The sequence below is a fragment of the Diorhabda carinulata genome, chromosome 3, assembly GCF_026250575.1.
Source record: "Diorhabda carinulata isolate Delta chromosome 3, icDioCari1.1, whole genome shotgun sequence".
NCBI lineage: Eukaryota > Metazoa > Arthropoda > Insecta > Coleoptera > Chrysomelidae > Diorhabda > Diorhabda carinulata.
The window spans coordinates 2,676,421-2,687,586 of NC_079462.1; the positions used below are offsets into that span (position 1 = coordinate 2,676,421).

The following is an 11,166-nucleotide window of genomic DNA, read 5'->3' on the forward strand; positions in this document are numbered from 1 at the left end:
TCTGGGAAAACCTCCTTGGCGGGACAATTTAGTATAAAACAGTCTCTGAAGGTGTTGGTCTAGTGTGGTGTGAACAAAGTGTTCAGTATGAATATCACCAATGTTTCCAGACTTTCCAGGTTAATTAATCGGGAGAATCATTTAAAAAATCACTAGTTTGTATACGCGTAAAAATAAAAAGTCTTTGGCAATTTCAAAATTCCAAAAAAACATCTTCAATTTTATCCATCTTGAATACGCGGTTTCGTAAATTTTCCGCGATTCATTTGGTAATAATTTTTGTGAGGTTACTTCTACTAATTCCGGTGGAGTCGAAGAAAACTCAAAATCAGACATTTTTTTACTATATACTATTAAAAATAACTTATTTAAAACCATAATTTTTAAATCAAATTACAAACTTAAATTGACGTTTATTCGATTACTTTAGTAGTTTCCTTGGCAATTTTTTCCCTTGTATAATAAATAACTATTACAAACAAGTTCGCAAAATGGTTCCCTTAGCCGACCCTGCTCATCTACTATTAAATTTTAAAATTTCGGCGAATTCGCGCGACGCTTTTCGATGCTTATTTGTACACAAGTTTATTTGTATCAGGCGGTTTATTTATAGTATTTCTTTTGAATAATTTCAAGGAAAGTTTATTTATTTGTTTCTTTTTGTTCTAGAACTTTGTAATAGTTTATTTAGGTATATAAATGATTTGTGTAAACGCAGTTAGTTTTTAGTTTTAAATAAATAGTCGTAATAATAAATTATTAAAATGATAGTGACAAGTGAATTGTTATAAGTTTATAGTGTAGTGTATAGTGTTTGAATAGATCCTCCTATCATTTATATGGGTTTAAATTGGGCGTACTTTGATTATCTACTTTTATACTAAACTTGAGCGATAAGATTTTTGAAAATTTAGAAACTATAACATTTTCAACTATAGAATCTTAGAAAAACCCTAAATATCAGTAAAATTTTTTAACTTAACTGTATACCTTTTGAATGTAAAACGTCGTAAAATTCCTAGAAGCTATTTCGTTGTTTCTGAATTGATTGTATTCAACATCCGTTTATGATTATTGCCTATTCCTTTATTATGGGCAATGTCCAACAAAAAATAGAGCAACTAGTGTGCGTGTGTAAAAAATATATACATGAAACGTTAAAAACCTTCTGATACTCGTAAATAACCGTTTTTACGATTTTAAACATAAAAAAGCGGCAACCAGTTAGCCATTAAATGATGTTGAAATTTTTTGGTAATAAAAAGAAAAGTATTCTAACCGTGTGAAGTGTTAATAAGTCTGCACGGGGTCGCACACTGTATAACAAAAAGGAAGCATTTCGTTTTAGAATTATTAATTAATTAATAACGTGCCAAAGTCTTAAAAGCAATAGTAGATTTCTTAATATCGGCAACCTTGTTTAGATTTATTTGTCATTCTGTCATTACCTCAAACTTGCCCACCTTTTCGAAACACATTTTTTCGAATAAGTCAAAAATTGTTTCCCAGAATTTCCCAAAAAAAATTACTTACATCGTCTGATACAAAAAAAGCTATTAAATAACGAAACTGGTTTCGAAAAACAGTTTTATTATAAAAATTATTCTACATTCGAATGCTCCCCTTCAATATACTCCCCTCCCTCGCCACACACCTTTCCATACGTTTTCCATTGATCCAAGCAGTGCTGGAAGTCTTCTTTGGTGAGGGCCTTTTGGATTTCTGACGTTTTTTACTTTACCGCTTCCATAGATTCGAATCGGGTCCCTTTCAAAGCAGATTTTATCTTTGGAAACAAAAAAAGTCTCACGGTGCAAAATCTACGACGAGTTCGAGCACTGGAGTGCGTTTACTGGCCAAATACTGCTTCACAGATAACGCGTTTTGGACAGGTGCGTTGTCCTGGTGCAAAATCGAGCCGTTTTTTACGAACTCGTTCTCGCAATTTTGCCAAAACTGACAAACTCTCTCGGCCCTCATTAAAACGCTTACACCACTCAAAAACACGCGCTCCAGATAGAGATTTGTCCCCATAGGCCTCTTACAGCAATTTATAGCACTCATTTGGAGTTTTTTTTTTCAATTTAACGAGAAAAACGTATTTTGGGACGTGCGTAGACAAGATATCTAGATATCCAACCCGTCTAGGGCGCCCTCTAGGTGCCCGGTCTCGTTATTTAATAGCCAGACCTCGTATGCCCCGGAATTTGTATTATATTTTCCAAAATTGAGTGAAGAAAGAAAACTGAGTATAAACTGTGAAAAAAACTTCATTAGGATCAAAGTCTTTACCTGAGTTAGAGTCACACGTAAAGTAGAGATCTATCGGACTCTTCCAATGTTTCCAATCAATGGAACAAATTCCGCATTTTGAGCTGACAACACGATTTTTTTTCTTTGGGTTCTGACCTTTTTTAAGACCAGATAGACTTAGTAGCCTTTGCAACTTCTGATTTCGATACAGGTTTGAAGTTGGTGAATTTGCTGCTAAACTTTTAGCTGGCTGGATTTTTCCTATTTCTCTCTTTTGAGTCTCGAAGAGGAATCCAGGCTTCTACCAATAGCTCAAAAGATCGTTGGGAATTCTCTTAAGCAGTTGAGTAGAATCGGAAGGATATGAAACCTGATTATAAGTTTTCACCCATATTAGCAAACACTGGTATCCATAAATTGAAAAACAACATTTGGAAGGTTTTCGGAATACCGAGTCTTCTCTCTCCAGGTGTCCAGTGATATCAGGAGGGTAGATGAGACCATTACCATGGGAGAAAAATGTTTTGCTGAGTTATCTTCAACGACAACAGTTGCTAAATCTGGTGCTCGAGTTGAGTTGATAAGGATTTCAAACGAATTCATGTCAAACCAGCCGTTCGGGCTGTTGACATGTAATTGCCAGCAGTGGTGTACCTCAGGGTTCAGTTTTGGATCCAGTTGCTATTCCTTAATGATGTCGTAGCTTACGAATTAATGGTAGATTCATTTTATTCTCAGATGACAGCAGTGCAACCTGGAGTGGTTCAGATATACAAGCTTAAGTCCTGGTCTAACGGAACTGCTTAAACATTGAGAAAACGTTCTAAAACTCAACAACAACGATCCTCAAATTCCAGTTTCTTGGTTTCCATATTGGCGGTGCCCTTCCATGGTCTGTACACGTAGAAAACTTGTCGAAACAAAGTCTGAACAGCTCGATTCTGGTACTGATTTAACAACTTACCACTCACCCGTTGCGCTAATCGCAAGATTGCTATGGTTTGCTTTTTTGAGGGTCTTGTAGTTTGCACCTCTTAGAATCTATCTTCAAATTACTATTCGTTATATTTTCACAAGTAAACTGAGAGGCCCATTCATGCCTATACTATTAGAAGAAATAATTTGGACTTTACCCACTTCTCAGCTGGTAAAAAATGAAAAACTTTTTCTAGTAATTTAGTAATACCTGGATATGTATAAAAAATACCAAGTTGTTTTTTTTTTGAATTCAGTTATGTCAAAAATCACTTATTGCTTGGCGTTTTCGTACTAAAAACTTCACTATATATAACCGTAATTTGTCATATGTTTTTTAATCAAATATCCTTTTAAATATTTGCTCTTACTACAAGGATAGAGAACCGTATATGGTAAAGCAAATAAAAGATAACAAGCTTGGGAAATAAATATTTATTTTCATCGAGAATAAAAATGTTTTTTGCCTTAAAACTATAGTAACTTATAATATGTACATAATTAAAAATAACTGCGAGCCACTGAAATAAAAAAAAATGTATGCGGGATGTCTCCAAAGAAAAAACTACAATTCAAAAGATGAATCTGTTGTTAAGGTTATGTTGGGGGAGAACAACAATATGCTAAGGGCAGAAATGAAAACAAATATACGTCGAACAATCAAGAAACCCTTAACCAACTTTGATGCACCCTGCGGTAGGTATTTGGGTCGCCTAAAATTCAAAAGGGAGACGCTCTGCCTAAATGAATCATCAGCAGTTCTGAGAAGCCGGAGTCACATCCCAAAAAGACGTTTCCACATGTATAGTGGAGTCTCAGAATAGGAAATTGGTGTGAGAGTTCTTGCCTCAACCCTTCAATTTATATCGAGCACAACAACAACAACAACAACAACAACAAAAGTCATTTACTCAAAAACCAATCGATTTCTAGGGGTCCAATACAGAAAATTTTCCCAATAAAATTAGAACTATAAAAGTACCAGCTTAAAATAATTCAAATTGAAGTTATGCTTGAGTGAGTTTTCCTTTCTCCAATCAAAAATCTATCATCATCATCATCATATGCTTCTATTAAGATTCTTCGTTGGTTAGTCGGGAATGAGTTTAGCTTCTTTATTGAGCCTTTGTGGTCTCGTAGGTACCATATTTTATGCTCTGTCGCAATAGTTTATATTGTTTTATAAAATATTTCGAGTTTGTATAAATAATGTTTCCGTATAATCCATTTTTCAATTGCTGATATTTTGAAGATATTTGGGATCTATAGGACCTTCTAGGATGATTATTTAACGATCTACTAGGGTTTAAAAATTAGAAAACGTCAATAAAATGTAGTGGCGCTCTATTTTGTTGAATAAAAAACAACAGTTTTTATTCCGGCAGGTTATAGTCGAATTTGGATAGCCATTAGTGTACCAGGAATGAAGATAATGTAATCCCCTAGAATACCAACCCAAATAATCAAATTTTGAGACAGATTAACAAACAGAAGTTTTCCTTGTTCATTATTTTGACTATTGATAGGATTGAGGACAATGCAATGCAGACAATTCCAACCAATCTTTTAGGTTAAAGTAGATTTTTCCTTCCTGCATGAAGACCGGCAAGATATTCTTCGATTTTGTAGATTTTCCAGATTCTTATGATGTTAGATGATAAAACTTTTATGGTGCAAGCTCCCCCGTAGTTCATAGTATTCCCACACAGATCATCTAGAGACATTGATTTCTTGTTGAACTCAAAATCGCTCCATAGATGATTCCTTTCTTCACAAATCAAATCGAAACTTCCATATCCCTCCAAGAAAAGTACGTTGCATACCTTGACAATTTTCCCATCTCCTTCTATCAAATAAGAACCTTACGTTCATTGGTATTGCAAGTTTTATGAGGTTTTCTTGTGAACTGGTGGTAACCAGTTCAATAATGCACCACAACTCTTGCAGAGAAACTTTTCTTATATCAGGGCCAAACCTTGATTGTTTTTTGTATTTCATTTTGAAAAATAAGAATCTTCTTGAAGAAATACCGCAAAATTTGACATTTCTAAGTATAATTCTAGCAATTTTTATATGTGAAAGTTTTCCTAAATAAAAGGGGAGGACATACCTATGTTTTTATTGTAGTGGCAACTCTACATTTCTTATAAATAACTAATATATTAAATCTGTTAGTGTGAGATCTAAAGGTAACTGTCGAATTGGTTCCTTTTCAGTCTCTTAAGAGGTAGACACATAACATTTAACATCTTTGGCAAACATACATGGGTTCATAAAGGAAAAAAATAAAAAGCAAACTTTTACCGAAACGTGCTTTAAGCACCAAATATATCTAGATACAAAATTTTACTTGGAAAAATTATCAAAATGTCCATAATTTATGTTTCTGAATCTTTATTTTAGGTCTCTTCAGTTTCAAAACTATTTTTCGACTTTACTTTAAGTCTTTTTCAAAATATTTTGATTAAACAAGAAAATTACTTGGAAAAAAATCAGAATTTTGAAACAGAAGAGACCTAAAATCAAAAAGGTTTAGAAACCTAAACATATCAAAAGGTCTATAATTAGCTAAAGATTGAGTGAAGGTTTGAGGTTGGATTAGCAGTGGAATAAAATGACAAAACAAACATTGTCAAATGCTTTGATTAACCTCATATTTCGTCAATAAAGTTTTCCCAGACTGGCAGCAACTTAGTGATTTTTATGTTCATAAAATGTGGATGTTTGATTTGAAATGAACTGGGCGCAAAGAGTCAGATCTTCAGGACGTGCGTACAATTTGAACAGCAGCACCATAAAGAAGACACAAGCTATATTCTTTGAAAGTAAAAGGAAGAGGCCAGAAGATAACGGAAAAACGATGCACAAATACGAAATATCGTTGGAAAAACCACGGAATTCTATCCAAAGACCACGTCAATTATCTAACGGAAAAGATGAAGGACTTATTACTAAAAGATCCAAGCAAGAACTGGAATTTCATCAACGTTATTCTTCATTCTCCATCATATGATTTGAAGTAACCGTAAGAAGTTTCAAATCTAATTCCTTGGTGCATCAGATCTACCAAGAATCAGGACAAGAAGAAGAAGATAGCTGAGGAAACGGCAAGTAGAAGATTCCAAGAGATGAAGACCCACCGCAACAACCAATATTGAAAATCCCACAAATACTAGGGAGTTGTGTTTAGTTGTAGGCTGACGAAGTGAAAAACAACCTGGAATGTGAAGGGCAGAAGACTATTTGATGATCCTACGCTGATGGAATTGAATTATTACGTTTTGGTTTGATCATTACGACTTTGAAACGAAGCCCTTGAATCGACAGTAGTCAAAAATTGTCGAATTAGCAATTGGAAGGTGAAAAAAAATCCTCATCGGCATTTTTGACAACCGCGGAAAAGAACGGAGTACGACCAGGTATTAAGACAATGTTCCTTGCCTTTGGGGGTTGAATGTAACGCAGGGTTTAGCTCCCAGGAAGATTCCAGTTTCACCAAAGTCGTCCTACGATTTTATCTGTTTCCACCACGTCGGAAAAATAATGAATTTTGACTCGCTGTCGAGTCGGAAGAGAATTACTTGGCAAATGAAATGAAAATAAGTGAAAAATATGTTTCGATTTTCTGAAATACACTTTTAGATCGTATGCGCTTTAAATCTTTTTCCTTCAAGTTGTTTGTACATTTTTTTACAATATTTTGATAAAAAGAAGCTACTAAAAGTTCAAACCAGTTTCTTTATAATATTTACTACGGTACTAAACCCCGAAACTTCAATTGATCTCTGACAGATACAAGGTGTCTCAAAAAAGTATTGTTTATTGCGTGAACGCAGCTATGTCAATCAAAAGGTAATTCGGCGTAGAAATTTATGCATTTTTCGTTGTTTAAATAATGATTCAGGCGGTTAATTAATTGGAAAACGAATACGAACCAAAATCCGGGCGTCCAAAGTCTTCTAGAACGGTCGAAAACGTTGACAGTCTTGCTCTGTCTGTTCGTGACGAGCCTGACTCTATTCGGAAGCGTATTGTTGCTTTAAATACATTTTGGAGATGCACTTTTACAAAATTCAGTCGGTACAAGAAATGAAGCACCAGTAATCAGAGGCTTGACTTCGTAAACCAGATGACTAAGCGCTTTCCAAAGTTTCCGGAAGAAGGTCATTGTTACATGCAACATAAACATCCGAAACCCCGTTTGGCACAGTTAAAATGAATTCAGAGCATTATGTGCAGATGTTAGTCGACTTCTTCGTGTCTGAATTGTGAAACTTCAATGGTTTTAACCAAAGAACATGGTTCCAGTGGGACGGAGCAGCTTCACACGTGGCTATGAGTTCGTGATTTGGCCTTCACGCAGTCCCTATTTCACACCTATGGATTTTTTCATGTCGGGTTATGTCAAATCTAAAGTTTACGTTATTTGGACGATTTTATTTAAAAAAAAAAACTCGTTATTTGTTCTTTTTTTGAGACACCTTGTACTATAATATCAGGATTTCGAGTTTCCAACTTTATTTATACGTGAGGATTAAAGAAACCAAGGAAAATCTACGTAAATATTATCCGGAAAGTGAGTGGTGAAATTATTTGTTAATAATTTTTTCATTTAAGAATTAAACTTTGATGAACGTCCGAAATCTTAATTTAATGCAACTAATCCGGAAATTTTTAGTAAAATAAAATAACACCCGATGTATAAATAAAAAATATTAGTTCAACTATTTTGTTCACGTATTCAAAATCAGTTTGGAATCGGCGAAATCAAAAAAGAACACTGTAAACAAGCTCTAGATACGATATTCTGTTTATATTAAATCAAACTCAATTTTAATCTTACGAAATTATATACGCGCGAAGGGCTCAATAGAAATCTCGAAGCAGAACATTCGAGAATAAATCTAGATCGTATAAACTCGTCGGTGAACGAGAGCTCGAGTCGCGGCGCTAGAAGTAATTCAAATGAATTTATTAAAATATGAAACTTGAGTAACTTCTTTTAAAACGAGTCAACATTTTGATAAATATGTTTAAAGATCTGAATCAACGTTTCATTATATCCTCTATGGAAAAACCTAGTTTAACATTAGTCTTAGAATGATCGTCGCTAACTTTTTTCGTTGTTAAATCCAAACAAGTAGTAGCTGCGGTCACTAAATTAGGTACCTGTAATTCGTATGTCGACTTCCTTTGACAGTGCGTCATTTCGTGACTTTTGAGTTCCGTGTAATTCACGAAAAATTGTGAACACAGCATACATTCAACGGGACGTTCCGTGTGAGTCAACATGTGGGTTTTAAGATTCGATCGTTGATTGAAGGATTTTGAACATACGGGGCATTTGTGCGGCGATTCTTCTAAATGTAGGATTTTATGTACGGCCAAAGTTCGAGATTGACAGAAACCTTTGCCGCATTCGTTGCATTTGAAGGGTTTTTCTTTACTATGAATATATCTGAAACAAACGAAAGTTTTTTTTTAATATAAAATGTGTTTAATAGATGGCGGGTGCATGCATACCTGTGATCTCTCAAGTGATCCTGTCTTCTGAAAGCCTTTCCGCATATATCACAAGAATACGGCCTTTCGTCTGTATGAGTACGTTCGTGTATTAACAAATTATAACTTTTAGTAAATTGTCTATTACAATATTTGCAAATGAATTGTTTTTTCGGTCTCGTTGTAGTTCCCAGAGGTTTAGGTCCAGTAGGTGTCCTATTTGGCATGTTCATATCTTGATAATGATCCCTGGTATGGTAAATGGCAGCGTTTCTGAACCAATGATTCATGAAAACTGCGTTGTATGAATGCACCGTTGGAAAGTTCGGTTCCATTGAATCAGATCGATACCAGCTTTGAGGATAAGGGAGATTTACTAACGGCGGCGACATGTTACAGTACGTCGGTGTATGTGGTGGGGTTAAAATTGGCGATGGATTATCCGCTTCCAATTTAATTTGACCGAAGTCGTAAAGTCGAGGAGATACTGCAAAAGAAATTAATGATTCAGTCAACTATATCGAAAAATAGTGGAAATTTGAAGCAAAGTGAAGAAAATAAGACAAAAAGTCCTTTGTTTTGAATAAATCTATCAGGATTGCTTTACCTGATGAAGCTTTAGACTATTCAGCTGAAACTACTGCTCCCGGATGATAAATGTACCGAAAAAAATCACTTTTACTACGGTTAAAACTAAAAAACGAAATTTTAATTGAATCATAATCATTTCTTATTTATTTCTCCGGTTTCGGTATAAAAAATTCGAAAGTATTGAGGTCTGGGAATTGCTTTATATCTATATATTTGCTCGGAAAAGAAGCAACGGGATTTTCACGAAAAGCTTTTGCGAAAAAATTAGTCCTGCAACCTAGTATCATATAATCCTTGACGAAAAGTTAATTTTAATGGCGTTGCTTCATCAGGATTTCACTGGAATGTTTTTTTATCAAAGTTTGCTTTATAATTTGTTCACCAAACTGCAAATACTCAATTACGATCCTGGTGATGATTATTTCAAAAAGAGATACTTCCTTTTGCGTTTTGAATCATCATCTAGGACTAATTATTCGTCTCCAGTGATCAAGCAATCAAAAAACGGTTCTATATGGTACCAATTAAGCAAAACGTAGCGTGTGATGACTCAGACAGATGAAAAAGGAACCCAAAAACTTGTTCTGCTTTTTTTCGAATGTGTCGCGAAGAATTTAGGGACTATCTATAAGTTATTGGAACCAAATACTTCTAAATGGTTAGATCAGGATGTAATTTTTCTAATATAGTATAATATTAGTCCTGTAACTTGACGAAAATGCAGTTTTTAAAGCTGAGATTTATTTCAAAAATATAACAGATTTCACTAGAATGCTTTCCGTAAATGAATATCACATAATTTGTTTACAAAACTGCAGATGTTCTATCAGGATCATCTACTAGTTCCTGAAGGATTATAAGTTATGAAGATGAGTTTTTACCAAAAGATTTTGCTTACGAGGTTCATATTTAAGGGATAAATATGATGCTTAAACTATTTATAAAAATCTACAGTGCAGTTTAGGTTGAGGGAGGTTATTACGTCATATTTTTCCTTAATTTCCAATTAAAAAAAATGTTTTCCTTCAATTTTTTTACGCTAAGAAGGTGATATTATAATTGTTCCATAGATATAACACCCTGTATTCATTATAAATGGGGTAGGAGTTCATATAAAATTACATTTTGGAAAACTGTATTTTTTATATTCAAAATATGATGTTTTTGAAAATTTCAGGTATTAATAATTACGTGAATATGTTATAAATTTCATTATAAAAATTTAGTAAATTTATATTATTAAAAAACCGTTCAATTTGTACATATATAACCTAAAATTGCATACTATGATAGATAATCCAAAAAGTAAGTACCAAATAAGATACTTACAACAATATTTAAAATTTGATTATATAATATGTTGTCGTACGACATGTTTCCATACGTTTTTCATAAAAAAAAAATTTATATTGTAGATACCTTGTTTATCGCAATCTAGAAACTGATTCAAGTTCATTTCAAACGTAGTCACTAATCACTGTAACACTTAATTTTGTATACACACTGTATATAGCGGTGGCTGAATCTAACAGCATCTGTCGGTATCACCTTACTACAGTCAACTGATATCCACGCTACCTACTTAATGCCACTGGTCGATCTAGTAGCTCTGTTTCGTTACCGCCTTTCGTTTTAGTTTCTCGCTCTGCCATTGGTGGGCATCAACAAAAACTCATGGAAGGGCGAAATCGTTACAGTTTTGGGGGTGGCATTTTAGGAAGCACTGCGAGAATATTTAATAATTATATATCCTTACATACTTATTTTCGTATTATTTTATTTTATCGTCCTGTAGGAGGCTCAAAAAAGGACAAAACCAAGGAATTTTTGTAGAATAAGTCGGAT

The 11,166-nt window shown here is 34.0% G+C and overlaps 1 protein-coding gene across 1 annotated transcript; it reads right to left on the bottom strand.

The window, feature by feature from the left end:
• Positions 1–3,648: 3,648 nt before the first annotated feature.
• LOC130891120 (protein odd-skipped) lies at positions 3,649–10,919 on the bottom strand. The gene is made up of 3 exons (XM_057795685.1): positions 10,741–10,919; positions 8,752–9,217; positions 3,649–8,686 (listed from the first exon to the last, which is right to left on the bottom strand). The coding sequence occupies exons 1-3, from the start codon at positions 10,775–10,777 to the stop codon at positions 8,275–8,277; spliced, it is 915 nt and encodes a 304-aa protein (XP_057651668.1). The 5' UTR covers positions 10,778–10,919; the 3' UTR covers positions 3,649–8,274.
• Between the last annotated feature and the right edge of the window lie 247 nt (positions 10,920–11,166).

What these genes read in the sequence shown, in the direction of transcription:
- LOC130891120 (XM_057795685.1), bottom strand. Translation starts at nt 10,777, where the DNA reads ATGAACTTGAATCAGTTTCTAGATTGCGATAAACAAG. An exon ending in TCTAGATTGCGATAAACAAG is followed by an intron (nt 9,218 to 10,740) that starts GTATCTACAATA and finishes TTTCTTTTGCAG; the next exon opens with TATCTCCTCGACTTTACGAC. An exon ending in GATCACTTGAGAGATCACAG is followed by an intron (nt 8,687 to 8,751) that starts GTATGCATGCAC and finishes CGTTTGTTTCAG; the next exon opens with ATATATTCATAGTAAAGAAA.